A 15,014-nucleotide genomic window follows, 5' to 3' on the forward strand; every position below is an offset into this window, starting at 1 on the left:
TCCATGTATTGAGTGTTGTCCTTCCCTTCACCTAAAGCAGTTCTTATCTACTGATTAATCAATAAAAAACCCTCTCCCTCCCTCCCTTCCTCCCCTCCTCGTAACCACAAAAGTATGTGTTCTTCTCAGTTTTTACTATTTCTCAAGATCTTATAATAGTGGTCTTATACAATATTTGTCCTTTTGCCTCTGACTAATTTCGCTCAGCATAATGCCTTCCAGGTTCCTCCATGTTATGAAATGTTTCAGAGATTCGTCACTGTTCTTTATCGATGCGTAGTATTCCATTGTGTGAATATACCACAATTTATTTACCCATTCATCCGTTGATGGACACCTTGGTTGCTTCCAGCTTTTTGCTATTGTAAACAGAGCTGCAATAAACATGGGTGTGCATATATCTGTTTGTGTGAAGGCTCTTGTTTTTCTAGGGTATATTCCGAGGAGTGGGATTTCTGGGTTGTATGGTAGTTCTATTTCTAACTGTTTAAGATAACGCCAGATAGATTTCCAAAGTGGTTGTACCATTTTACATTCCCACCAGCAGTGTATAAGAGTTCCAATCTCTCCGCAGCCTCTCCAACATTTATTATTTTGTGTTTTTTGGATTAATGCCAGCCTTGTTGGTGTGAGATGGAATCTCATCGTAGTTTTAATTTGCATTTCTCTAATGGCTAATGATCGAGAGCATTTTCTCATGTATCTGTTAGCTGCCTGAATATCTTCTTTAGTGAAGTGTGTGTTCATATCCTTTGCCCACTTTTTGATTGGGTTGTTTGTCTTTTTGTGGTTGAGTGTTGACAGAATCATGTAGATTTTAGAGATCAGGCGCTGGTCGGAGATGTCATAGCTGAAAATTCTTTCCCAGTCTGTAGGTGGTCTTTTTACTCTTTTGGTGAAGTCTTTAGATGAGCATAGGTGTTTGATTTTTAGGAGCTCCCAGTTATCGGGTTTCTCTTCATCATTTTTGGTAATGTTTTGTATTCTGTTTATGCCTTGTATTAGGGCTGCTAGGGTTGTCCCTATTTTTTCTTCCATGATCTTTATCGTTTTAGTCTTTATGTTTAGGTCTTTGATCCACTTGGAGTTAGTTTTTGTGCATGGTGTGAGGTATGGGTCCTGTTTCATTTTTTTGCAAATGGATATCCAGTTATGCCAGCACCATTTGTTAAAAAGACTATCTTTTCCCCAATTAACTGACACTGGTCCTTTGTCAAATATCAGCTGCTCATACGTGGATGGATTTATATCTGGGTTCTCAATTCTGTTCCATTGGTCTATGTGCCTGTTGTTGTACCAGTACCAGGCTGTTTTGACTACTGTGGCTGTATAATAGCTTCTGAAATCAGGTAGAGTGAGGCCTCCCACTTTCTTCTCTTTTTCAGTAATGCTTTGCTTATCCGGGGGTTCTTTCCCTTCCATATGAAATTGGTGATTTGTTTCTCTATCACCTTAAAATATGACATTGGAATTTGGATCGGAAGTGCATTATATGTATAGATGGCTTTTGGTAGAATAGACATTTTTGCTATGTTAAGTCTTCCTATCCATGAGCAAAGTATGTTTTTCCACTTAAGTATGTCCTTTTGAATTTCTTGTAGTAGAGCTTTGTAGTTTTCTTTGTATAGGTCTTTTACATCCTTGGTAAGATTTATTCCTAAGTATCTTATCTTCTTGGTGGCTACTGTGAATGGTATTGATTTGGTTGTTTCCTCTTCGGTGTTCTTTTTGTTGATGTAGAGGAATCCAAGTGATTTTTGTATGTTTATTTTATAACCTGAGACTCTGCCAAACTCTTCTATTAGTTTCAGTAGTTTTCTGGAGGATTCCTTAGGGTTTTCTGTGTATAAGATCATGTCATCTGCAAATAGTGATAACTTTCCTTCCTCCTTGCCAATCCGGATACCTTTTATTTCTTTGTCTAGCCTAATTGCCCTGGCTAGGACTTCAAGCACGATGTTGAATAAGAGCGGTGATAAAGGGCGTCCTTGTCTGGTTCCCATTCTCAAGGGAAATGCTTTCAGGTTCTCTCCATTTAGAGTGATATTGGCTGTTGGCTTTGCATAGATGCCCTTTATTATGTTGAGGAATTTTCCTTCAATTCCTGTTTTGGTAAGAGTTTTTATCATAAATGGGTGTTGGACTTTGTCAAATGCCTTTTCTGCATCAATTGATAAGATCATGTGGTTTTTGTCTTTTGTTTTATTTATGTGATGGATTACATTAATGGTTTTTCTGATATTAAACCAGCCTTGCATGCCTGGTATAAATCCCACTTGATCAGGGTGAATTATTTTTTTGATGTGTTGTTGGATTCTATTGGCTAGAATTTTGTTGAGGATTTTTGCATCTATGTTCATGAGGGATATAGGTCTATAATTTTCTTTTTTTGTAATGTCTTCACCTGGTTTTGGTATCAGGGAGATGGTGGCTTCATAGAATGAGTTGAGTAGTGTTCCGTCATTTTCTATGCTTTGAAATACCTTCAGTAGTAGTGGTGTTAACTCTTCTCTGAAAGTTTGGTAGAACTCTGCAGTGAAGCCGTCCGGGCCAGGGCTTTTTTTTGTTGGGAGTTTTTTGATTACCGTTTCAATCTCTTTTTTTGTTATGGGTCTATTTAGTTGTTCTACTTCTGAATGTGTTAGTTTAGGTAGGTAGTGTTTTTCCAGGAATTCATAACCAGGATATTTTTTAAAATTACTTTTTTTTGTCGAGCAAACACTACATGCTAGGTGCTGTGCAAGGAGCCCTGGTGGCATAGTGGTTAAGCGCTCAGCTGGTCGCTGGTTTGAACCCACCAGCCGCTCCATGGGAGAAAAATGTGGCAGTCTGCTTGCATAAAGATTACAGCCTTGGAAGCCCTATGGGGGCAGTTCTACTCTGCTCTATAGGGTTGCTATGAGTTGGAATCCACTCCACGGCATAGTATTTGGTTTGGGTTTAGGTGCTGGTCATTTAATGAGAGGATAAGTAATTTATCCAAGGTCATAGAGCAAACAGTAAATGGCATTTTACGTTGAACTCAGGTGTCTCTGACTCCAAAGCCTATGCCCTTAGCCTCCATGCAAGCCAATATGCAAAAAAGAAAATGATTTTTGGTTAGGAATCTGGGATTATGGGAGATTATTTACTCTTTTTTTTTCCAAATTTTATTTAATATCTTTATCTTTTCTAAATTGAGGTGAAATCCACATAATGTAAATTCAACTATTTTAAAGTGAGCAATTCAGTGATGCTTAGTATATTCACAGCGTTGTGTAACTACCACCTCACCTAGTTCCAAGGTATTTTCATCGCCACGAAATAAAAACCCTTACCCAGTAAGCAATTTTCGTCATTTCTCCCTCCCGCCAGCCCCTGGCAATCACCAATCGACTTTCTGTCTCTATGGATTTACCATCCTGGATACTTTATAGAAATGGAATCATATGATATGTGACATTTTGTGTCTGGCATCCTTCACTTCATCATGTTTTTGAGATCCATCCATGTGTCAGTATGTCAGTCCTTTTTCTGGCTGGATAATATTTTATTATATCCATCACATTTTGCTTACCCATTCATCCGTTGATGGACATTTTGGTTCTTTCCATTTTTTTTTTTTTTGTTATTATGAATAGTGCTACTATGCATATTCGTGTACAATCATTTGCTTAGGTATGTGTCTTCAATTCCTTTGAGTATATACCTAGGAATGGAATTCCCGGGTCATATGGTAACTCTGAAGTCCTGGTGGCACCGTGGTTAAGAGCTACAGTGAGCTACAGTTGCTAACCAAAAGGTTGGCACTTCAAATCCACCAGCTGCTCCTTGGAAGCCTTATGGGGCAGTTCTACTCTGTCCTACAGGGTGGCTATGAGTCAGAATCCATTCCACGGCAATGGTTTTTTGGGGGTATGGTAATTCTATGCTAAACTTTTTGATGAACCCCCAAACTGTTTTCCACCCTTATATGGTTTACGTTGTTTAAGAAAGAAATGTTTGCTATTCCAGAAACAGTTGGGAAATATGTATTCGTTGCTAAAGGCATATTTGCTAGCCATTGTATTCAAAATGGCTAGTAGCCAAGCATGTCCCAAAGTGTGCTTCTTGGAATATTAATCCCAAAAGGTGCTCCATGAAAACAGAGTTCTACAGAGAATTTTTGGGAATGCTGTATTCTATAACCTCCTTCTGTAAATTTACAATTAAAGTAATCTGTAAATTAGCAGATTAAAGATTTGGTATACTCTGTAGGAAAGAAACATGTTTAACTTTAAGTCATTCCAAAAATCCTTTGACCCTACAGCACTTTTGTCCCGTAATATCTATTAAGATACACTTCAGAAAAAAATGAGTTAGACTGGAAAAATAAGGAGGCGGGTGATCTCCTAAATGAGTTTGATAAGAGCAGTGGTATCAGGCTACAGATGCTAAGGAATTTTTCTCTACCTTTCTTAGCTTTTACACCATGTAAATGGATACAAGAGCCTATAGGTGCTGTGAGTAGGAGAAAGAACCAAAGCCAGCAGTTACAAGAAAATTTGCAGCCAGTTCTGTATTGGGTGGTCAGAATATCCTCCCTCCTACCCCCTTTATAAACGTAAACAACCTTTTAGGATTGCATTTGATTGTTTTATCACTCCTCATTCCTTCCATATCTTCATCAGTGTGCGTGATGGTTAAGAGCATGGACTTAGCGTCAGGAACCCCTGGGTTTAAATTCCAGCTCCGTCTCTTCCAGGTTTTGACCATGGGCAAGGTGCTTAATTCTCTCACCCCCATTTCCTAAAAAAAGCCTGAAAAGTGAGGATGATAATAGGAGCTCTACAGGTTCTTTCTTTCATTCAACAAGTAGTTACAGGGCAGTTACAGTTCCAGGCGGTTGGAGATAGTCCAGAGGACAAGACTAACCAAGTCCCTACCTTTGTGGAGTTTATATTACATGGGAGAAACATACCGAAAAAACAAGTAAATAAATATTATATAAACAAGTTATTATTATAAACAAGTATACCAAACCAAAAGAGCTGAACAAAAGATTTCAAAGGGTGGCTTGAGAAGACAAAGTAAAGAATTATAATGAAATGTGCAAAGACCTGGAGTTAGACGACCAAAAGGGAAGAACATGCTCAGCTCATTTCACAAGCTGAAAGAACTGAAGAAAAAAGTCAAGCCTCAAGTTGCAATTTTGAAGGATTCTGTGGGCAAAATATTGAAAAAACACGGGAAGCACCAAAAGAAGGTGAAAGGAATACACGGAGTCACTGAACCAAAAATAATTGGTCAACGTTCAACCATTTCAGGAGGTAGCATATGATCTAGAACCGATGGTATTGAAGGAAGAAGTCCAAGCTGCATGAAGGCATTGGCGAAAAACAAGGCTCCAGTAATTGAGATGTTTCAACAAACAGATGCAGCACTGGATGTGCTCAATTGTCAATGCCAAGAAATTTGGAAGACAGGTATCTGGCCAACTGACTGAAAGAGATCCATATTTGTGTCCATTCCAAAGAAAGGTGATCCAACAGAATTTAGAAATTATCAAACAATATCATTAATATCACATTCAATTAAAATTTTGCTGAAGATAATTCTAAAACGGTTGCAGCAGTACATCGACAGTGAACTGCCAGAAATTCAAGCTGGATTTAGAAGAAGATGTGAAATGAGGGATATCATTGCTGATGTCAGATGGATTTTGGCTGAAAGCAGAGAATACAAGAAAGATGTTTACCTGTGTTTTATTGACTATGCAAAGGCATTTGCCTCTGTGGATCATAACAAATTATGGACAACACTGTGAAGAATGGGAATTTCAGAATACTTAATTGTCCTCATGAAGAACCTGTACATAGACCAAGAGGCAGTCGTTGGGACAGAACAAGGGGATACCCCGTGCTTTAAAATCAGGAAAGGTGTGCATCAGGTTTGTATCCTTTCACCATACTCATTCAGTTTGTATGCTGAGCAAATAATCCAAGAAGCTGGATTATATGAAGAAGAACAGGACATCAGGATTGGAGGAAGACGCGTTAACAACCTTTGATATGCAGTTGACACAGCCTTCCTTGCTCAAAGTGAAGAGGACTTGAAGCACTTACTGATAACGATCAAAGCCTATAGACTTCAGTATGGATTGCACCTCAACATAAAGAAAACAAAAATCCTCACAACTGGACCAATAAGCAACATCATGATAAACAGAAAATATTGAAGTTGTCAAGGATTTCATTTTACCTGGATCCACAATCAATGCCCGTGGAGGTAGCAGTCAAGAAATCAAAGGACATATTGCATTGGCAAATCTGCTGCAAAAGACCTCTTTAAAGTGTCACAATGCAAAGATATCACTTTGAGGACTAAGGTGTGCCTGACCGAAGCCATATGTCTTGGTCATCTAGTACTGCTATAACAGAGATACCACAAGAGGGTGGCTTTAACAAAGAGAAGTTTATTCTCTCACAGTCCAGTAGACTACAAGTCTGAATTCAGGGCGCTGGCTCTAGGGGAAGGCTTTCTCTCTCTGTTGACTCTGGAGGAATGTCCTTGTCATTAGTTTTCCCTTGGTCTAGGAGCATCTCAGCACAGGAACCTCAGGTCTAAAGGACCTGCTCTGCTCCTGGCACTGCTTTCTTGGTATGAGGTCCCTGTGTCTCCCTGCTTGCTTCTGTCTGTTATACCTCAAAAGAGATTGGCTTAAGACACTATCTAATCTAGTAGATCTCATCAAAATAACTGCCACAGATCCATCTCATTACATCAGTGATAAGATTTACAACACATAGGGAAATCACATCAGATGACAAAATGGTAGACAATCACACAATACTAAGAATCATGGCCCAACCAAGTTGACACATATTTTGGGGGGACACAATTCAATCCATGACACTGTGTTATTTTCAATCGCCTCATATGTATGCAAAAGCTGGATAATGAATAAGGAAGACCGAAGAAGAATTGGCACCTTTGAATTATGGCGTTGGTGAAGAATATTGAATATACATACCATGGACTGCCGAATGAATGAACAAATCTGTCTTGGAAGAACAGCCAGAATGCTCCTTAGAAGCGAGAATGGCGAGACTACTTTGGACATGTTATCAGGAGGGATCGGTCCTGGATTTAAGTCCCTGACCAAAACAAAATGTCATCATGTTGTTTTACTTGTCTCTGACTACTAGGCAGGTTGAATATTTTCCCACATATCCTGAACTTTGTTAATATTTTCCCATTTATCTGCGAGTGCCTCATGTTTTGTTATCAATTTTCTTCTATAATAAGGATATTAAACTTGAGTGAACATTTACTAAAAATATTTTCCCCCAGTCTGCTTGCTGCCTAATTTAAAAATTTTTATATCAGATTTGACCATTTTCTCTTTATGATTTCTTATAGTACTTCTAAGCTTAGAAAGGTCTTCCCTCTCCAGAGTTTTCATGGAAATACTTTTTTTCCTATTTTCTCATTTGGTTTTTTAACTTACCTGTTCCCCCCCCACCCCCCCATTTTCCCTGTTTGGTTTTTAAATACTTCTCTTTAACCTTTAACCCATCTGGAATTATTTGGATATATGGCAGGCTTTATGTGTATCACCATGATGGTTTGAAATATGCAGTGCATTTTGGTTGCGTAAGTGTAGGATTGTGTAAAAAATCCTCTGTATTGTTTATATGTTTTAAACATTTTAAGGAGTAAAAGGTAAGCCCCTTGTTTAAAAAAAAAAAAGGATTGCAACCAGTTTCTAATGTTAAAAACTTGCAGGGCTTGCTGGAGCAGTATCTGGAGAGATAACTAACAGAGAGTCAACAGAGCTAAATAGTAGCAGCAATGCGGAGCCAGAAATTTAGTCACCCAGACAGCTGTATCCTAAGTGGAGGTGAGGTGGAGGGAGGGACAACTAGGAGGAAAGAGAAAAATAGCATAGTCCTATCTTTCATGGTCTGTGATAGGAAGGAAAAGTTTACCACTGAATTCAGACGTCCAGATTGGGAGCTGAAATCCAGCAATCGCGAGCCCTCTGGATTAGTCATAAGACCTAACTGTGGCCAGAGGTAAAGTGCCTCCTTTGGATAAAGCAGAGAGAAAAACATGTGCCCTAAAATAAGAGCAGCCAGGGTAAATGTGATATTTTTTGACAGATTCATGTTCATCCTGATTGCTCCTTGTGGTGCCACTAGGAATGACAGACCTAGCGGAAAACAGCACTGTCGTTGGTCTCCTTTCTCCTTGTTTTGGTTTCTCTGAGCTGCCCTCATGCTGCCGGGTCACCAGACAAGGGCAGGTTTCCCCCTACATTGTTCATTGACGATGGACTGGGCTCTGGCCGTCTTCTCCCCGCCGTTAGGAGGTGGAGAGAGTCCAATGACTAGGGAAAACGCTCAGACAAGTGAGCCCGGGGGCTCGGTCACTAAGAACACCAAGCCCTTTGTGTAAAAGTGATTGTTGCATTAGTAAACCCCATGTTCAGAAACACATATTGTATGACTGTGTTAACTTTTTCTGTTAACAATGATGATGCCCAAGGAGCTTCACCTGTGTTTGTCCAAGTGTTATCTGTTTTCGTTATAATTGTTAATTGACCCATGCTTGCTAGTGTGACACCTGACACTGGAGGTATAAGAGTGAATGGGCCTTGCTGACCTCTTCGTTCAAAAATCTTACTAAGTATGTAAAATCTTGTTTGATACTTATATCCTGGTTCAGGTAGGCCTTGCCTTACCTAGAATTATCTGGTCTAGTCTCCAATCCATGCAGAAGAATGACTATTTCCTAGCCACATGTTGGGTACACTAGGTCTGAGAAATAGTCATGCGTTGGCATGGACCACAGCCTAGATCAGATCATTCTAGGCTTGGCAAGGCAATTTAGGTCCAAGTGGTGGTGAGCAAGGGAGCCACATCTTCTCCCCTTGGTCTTGGTCTTGAGCTCACTGTAATCTGTCCTCTTCTTCTACTCCAGCATTGGGCCCTACGGAAATTGCTGTCACAGCCATCATGACCATGCTTGCCATGTGCTCTGTCATCATCTTCCTGGAGGATGCTGTCTACCTGTATAAGAACACCCGTTGTCCCATCAAGAGGAAGACTCTGCTCTGGAGTAGCTCTGCACCCACGGTGAGGGCCCTGCACCTGCCCTTTGGGAGGGACTGGAGAGGAGGCAAGGATCAGTTTGAGAATTCCTCTGAACTCAACAAACCCTGGCGGCATAATGGTTAAGAGCTACGGCTGCTAACCAAAAGGTCGGCAGTTTGAATCCACCAGGAGCTCCTTGGAAACCCTATGGGTGCAGTTCTACTCTGCCCTCTTGGGTCCCTATGAATTGGAATTGACTCAATGGGCAATGGTGTTTGGGTCTGAACTCAACAATTCAAGTCAGCAAAGGGTTGCCTGTCTCTCCTACCTCAGGGTGGGGATTTGTAATCTGATCTCATTTGCAATTAGGAACCAATGCTTGGAAGGCCAACAGGCAGCTAGGTGCACTGTTCTAAGGTCCTGCAGAGATAGCTAGAGAGCCTGCTCACCCACCAGCAGCCCCACACTCCTCACCACTCCCCCACCGCATCATTGCTGTTTAAGCCTTCTTCCTGTACAGGCAGGCAGTAGTTCCTCAGAGTATAGGAGGGAAAGAATTTCTTCCCCACAGGGTCATACTACCCTTACGCTTTTTAAAACGCACTCCCATGGCCATTAGATAGGTCTTTGGTTTGCTCCTGGGACATAATATTAGATTTCTGTTTCCTTGTAGTGAACTCTGTGTGTCTGTTTGGGCTGGAGAGTAGAGCCCTTGAAGTCCTTTCCTGCCAGATGACATCTGCCTGGGCCATCTCAATCCATCAGAGAGGCTCTATTAACATGGGACTAATAAAAAGAAGGGGTTGAACATTGATCCATTTTACTCCTAAGGATAAACTTACCTACTTCTTCCCAGGTACAGCAGAGAGTCTTCAAAAGAGCCCATGACTCAAGGGGACTTACTACCTCTCTCCCTAGACACAGAGGAACTGGCAGCTGAACTTTAAAATAAACTGATTTCATTATTTTTCCAGCTGACAACTTTTAAGTAATGGTGTGTTAATGTTTAGGTTTTGCTTCCTTGAGCCCTTGCCACAAAAGGTTCAAGAGGGTGAGCACAAAGTCTCCTCCCTTCCCTAATGGCTTTTGTTCCTCTCCAAGCAGGTTGTGACTGTGCTCTGCTGCTTTGGTCTCTGGATCCCTCGTTCCCTCATGCTCGTGGAAATGGCCATCGCCTCGTGAGTGTTCTGCCCAGCCCCCATCTTTGGGCTGGGTATCTCCTAGGGTCCCCTTGTGTTGCACACTTACTCTGGACTCCACAGTCCACGTGTTCTCCTATACCCTATCCTTTCCTTCAGTCCCCGCAAATCAGCTGATCATGGATCTAGCCCTTCCCAACTTGTGCTAATCTGGGTCTCTTGAGTTTCTAGCTCTGTTCAGGGAATGCCTTATTCTGGCCCATTTCTCAGTCACCTCTTTGTTCTCACAGTCTGAAACCCCCCTCCTTCCCACCCAGCCTCCTGGCCCCGTCCTCTTTCACTCCTCTGAGTGTCCTCCTGTCTTCCCCTTAGTAAGCCCCAGCCTCCCCACTCCTTTGCAGCAAAGGGGTGTCCCCTCAGCTGGCTGACACATCCCTTCTATATACTTTGTCTCACTGCCCCCCCTCACCCAAGGTTTTATGCAGTATGCTTTTACCTGCTGATGATGGTCATGGTGGAAGGCTTTGGTGGGAAGGAGGCAGTACTGAGGACACTGAAGGACACCCCAATGAGGATCCACACGGGGCCCTGCTGCTGCTGCTGCCTCTGCTGCCCACCCCTCATACTCACCAGGTAAGGTGGGAGGGAGGGGCATTACTGAGGAACAGATCAGCCTCTTCCTGTATTCCCCTATGAGCCTCTTCCACTCTCAGCTCTGCTTCAGAACTCTTGGAATTAGGCTTGTATGGAACAATGGCAAGGTGGACATCCCACAGCCAGAACCCTCCTCCTGAATTTCTGCCTCAGTGGGAGAAAAGACACACATAGGGCCCCCAAGCCCTAGGGAAGAGGGGAGCAGAGGAAGGAGAACTTTGAAGTTCCTATCACTTCAGCTCACTGCCTCCTGCAAACCATAGCCACACAGAGCTAATTAGACTTGGGGCCATTTACTTGCCTCTTCTGCCCTTTTTGGTTAATGAGGCTGGGGTCAACAGTCTGGATAGTTTTGCTTAAAAGGTAGCATCTGGTGGATAAGTGGGAAGTGAGGAGGGTTCTCAATGCTCTCAACATTCTGGCTTCTTCTTGTGTCCCCATCCACTTAATTGTTTTTGTCTATGACAGCAACCAAGCCTTAGCCCAGAAGCCCAGGGGAGCTGTGAGGTCTTTTTGGGGGTGGGTCGTTTGTGGGTCCACGTTGCTAATCCTCTTCCCCTCAGGAAGACACTTCGGCTGCTAATGTTGGGCCCATTCCAGTATGCCTTCCTCAGGATAACACTGATCATGGTGGGCCTGTTTCTCATCCCTGATGGCATCTTCGACCCAGCAGATGTAAGCCAGGAGTACGGGGTAGCAAAGTCCAAGCCTCATTTAGTACCCTTGAGCTCTAGAAGGAATAGCCAGAGACAGTGTTCCCTGACACAGGGCCCCAGGGACAGGATGGCTGTGGATAGTAGGGACTTGGGGGCTCTGGTAGGGAGGAGACATCAGTGGGTGAAGGCTTTGAGGCTTTCCTACTACCTTTCCCACCACGGGGGAGGAGAAGTAGAAAGAGAAACGCTCGCCTCACTCCCTGACTACTTTCTGGTCTGCCACCAGATTTCTGAGAAGAGCGCAGCTCTCTGGATCAGTACTTTCCTCGCTGTGTCTACCCTGTTGGCTCTCTGGGCCCTGTCCATCCTTTTCCGTCAAGCCAGGCTGCACCTGGGTGAGCAGAACATAGGAGCCAAATTTGGTTTATTCCAGGTAACTAATTATTCATGGTTGGTTAATAATAGAGCTGCAAATGATTACGGTTGGGAGGTTTTAGGAATCTTAAGCCTTAGGTTTCCCATGAGATTAGGAAAATGACTCCTGTACCTTTCCAGTTTTTGCCTCTCCTTGCACTGTCAGACTTTCTGCAGTTCTTCTACTCTTGTTTTTTCCCTTTTCATTTCTACCCATTATTTCCTAAAACCCTATAAGCATCACCACGAGCAGCAGCATTATCATAGACGCCATTATTAATATCTACACCATGTGCAAGGCACTTTTCATACATTTTCACACTAACCCTAGGAGTCATTTGTTATTATTCCTAGTTTACAAATGAGGAAACTGAGATTCAGGGGTGTTATGGGGCTTGTTCACAGGCACATAACATATGTGGCTAGAATTTAAACCCATGTCTGACTCCCAAAATCGTGTTCCTTCTTCTCATTGCACTCTCTTCCCCTTCGTAACTCTTGTGAAAATTCTTTCAAAGGCATGTTTTTTCACTTTCTACATCTTCTATTCTCTAAGCCCAAAGATGTCTTGTCCATAAATGCAATGACTTCTGAGTCAATCTTGTTTTCCTTCTCTGTCTATTCTTCCTGTCTCCTTCTCCTACTCCCAAGGCGTAATTAATACTTTGCACTGCACAAAGTGACTTTATATACATTCTCATTGATCTAAACAGATGCCTCTCAAATGTGAATTTCCGGGGATGTAATAGGTAGAATTGAAGGGGCTACAGAAGACAGAGAAAAGTCCCTGAAATGGAGCCAGGGACTGAAGGGACAGAAAATACCTGGGCCCCAGAAACACTTAGGAGTGGGGCCAAAGAGTAAAAGCCAGGTGATTGCTGAGACTGGTGATCATGATCATGGTGATTATTGTGGGGAAGCCTGGACAGGCCGAACCCACCCTGAGGAACCTGATGCTTCAAGGAAAGCGCACTCAGGGAAGACGGTGCTGAGATAAGTGATGCTCCAGGGCCTCTGGACAGAGATTTTTTAAAGGGCCCTTTAATGGTTGACTGTCTGTTCTTCCAGGAGCAGGAACCACTCGTTCTTGTGCCAGGTGGAATTACTCTTCTCCCATCAGCCCCCTTTTTCATCCATTTAAGTGCTCATTAGAGGCCATGGCTGAAGCAGGAAATACACACGAATCCCAATCAGTTTTTGTTGTTTCTTGTCAGCAACTCTAATATTGAGTCAAAGATGCGATTGTAATTTGATTAAAGATTAATATCCATAAAGTTTTAATCAGGTGGGCATCTTGGTCCCTGTGGAGCTGCCCAGATCTAACGGTCAGCCAAGTCTTCACAGTGAGAAGGACAAGGCAGAGCAGAGGACAGCTGGCCTCATCGCGAATGGCAGGTTCCACCCCAGCTCCGCCCTTTCTCTGATCTGCAGGTGCTCTTCATCCTGACTGCCCTGCAGCCCGCCATTTTCTCAATCTTGGCCAACGGTGGGCATATTGCTTGTTCGCCTCCCTTTTCCTCTAAAATCAGGTCTCAAGGTGAGCACACAGGAGCTCCTATCCCATTCTGGGGTGGGTGGGGAGGAGCAGGGAAGAGAGGACCTTAGACAGAGGTTGGGCCAACCTGACTTCTGCTAAAATATTCACAAAGAGGATCCCTGAGAAATCTCAGCAGAAGCTTCAGGGAGACTATGACTCTACCTCTCTGATCACATAGAGGAGAGCTGCAACCCCAAAGCTTGAGACCAATCCTAATGGCCAACCAAGGGAGCCATGGGCTCAGTCCTCAGCTGTTGGGAGAGGAATGGGTGTGGTTAGAAAGCAGGAGGTTATGCTGATAAAACAGTAAGAAATGGGCTCAGATCTCAGAAGGCGGAGAGCCTGGTTCTAGTTCTACCACTGGCTTGCATTGTTTCTCATGACGACTTCATATCTCTAGGTCCTGGTTTGGGGATAAACTGTTGTTCAACTTACATGCCAGGGCTGCTAGCGGGACACCACTTTGTATCTTAGTGTAACCTCCATTATGTTTCACCTCGCACGACAGTGATGAACTGCCACCTCCTCATGCTGGAGAGTTTTCTAATAACTGTGCTGACACGAATATACTACCGGAGGAAAGACGACAAAGTCGGGTATGAACCTTTCTCTTCTCAAGGCCTGGATTTGAACCTCAAAGCCTGAGGCAGATGGCACGGACAATGGAAGAGACACAGTACTCATTAGGAGGGCACACAATTTCTTCACTGTCCCTCAACCCTGACCAAATGGGGAAGGGTCCCCACTGTCAGCAGAAGCTGACAGATTACAGTTGACTGTACAGATGAAGGCGAATTATGCAATGGGATGACATTGTTTTGGATCTTCCTTGGGGAAGGTATTTTAAGTTTTGTAATAAACAAACAGCATGGAGTCTGAAAATCTCTAACTGGGTACATCACCTCTGTGGGTGCAACTATTAGCCCTTCAAGCTAGGTCACAATGAGCTTTCCTTACCAAACGAAAGGAGGAAGAGTGTATGGTGGTGTGTCTGATATAAGGACAGGAGAACCCAGTCAGGCAAACAGTACCAGCCCAAAGTCCCGGAGACATCAGGCTTCTGGAGAACAGGTGAAAGCTGTTCTTGCTCTTTACAAATGTGTCATGAGGGCACAGGTGACATTAAGCCTGGGAGATCTGGATCAGGCTCCCTTTGCCAGGCAATGGCTTTTTGAGTTCTCTGTGCCAAGCTGCAAAAGGATTCCCTGGTAATACAGTCATGGAGCCTGATTTTGAGGAGGGAAATTAGGATATAAAAGCAAAGGAATTACGAACAAAGGTAAAAGCCCGAAATTCACAGAATATATCGTCCACAGGTATACCAGGTCAAAAACCACAGGAAATGGGACGTTATCATTTATTTGGCTAAATGGTAAAAGGAAAATTACAAAAAAAAAATCAAACCAAACCCACTGACATCGAGCTGATTCTGACTCAGAGCAGCAACCCTACAGGACAGGGCAGAACCACCCCATAGGATTTCCCAGACTGTAATCTTTAGAGAAGCAGACCGCCACATCTTTCTCCCGTGGAGCAGCTGGTGGGTTCGAACAGCCGA

The 15,014-nt window shown here is 43.0% G+C and overlaps 1 protein-coding gene across 3 annotated transcripts in view; it reads left to right on the forward strand.

The window, feature by feature from the left end:
• SLC51A (solute carrier family 51 member A) overlaps positions 1–15,014 on the forward strand; it is a 39,953-nt gene that overhangs the window by 17,883 nt on the left and 7,056 nt on the right. The window contains exons 4-10 of one of the 3 annotated variants that reach the window (XM_064296164.1): positions 8,944–9,098; positions 10,161–10,234; positions 10,670–10,828; positions 11,413–11,524; positions 11,792–11,938; positions 13,351–13,456; positions 13,965–14,958. In XM_064296164.1, the coding sequence (XP_064152234.1) occupies positions 8,944–9,098; positions 10,161–10,234; positions 10,670–10,828; positions 11,413–11,524; positions 11,792–11,938; positions 13,351–13,456; positions 13,965–14,101 (890 nt within the window). In that variant the 3' untranslated portion in view covers positions 14,102–14,958. Of the gene's footprint in view, positions 1–8,943; positions 9,099–10,160; positions 10,235–10,669; positions 10,829–11,412; positions 11,939–13,350; positions 13,457–13,964; positions 14,959–15,014 lie in introns of those variants that run through there. The other 2 variants (XM_064296133.1, XM_064296148.1) reach the window with 2 other exon arrangements.

The sequence above is a fragment of the Loxodonta africana genome, chromosome 1 (genome assembly GCF_030014295.1).
Source record: "Loxodonta africana isolate mLoxAfr1 chromosome 1, mLoxAfr1.hap2, whole genome shotgun sequence".
Lineage (NCBI taxonomy): Eukaryota > Metazoa > Chordata > Mammalia > Proboscidea > Elephantidae > Loxodonta > Loxodonta africana.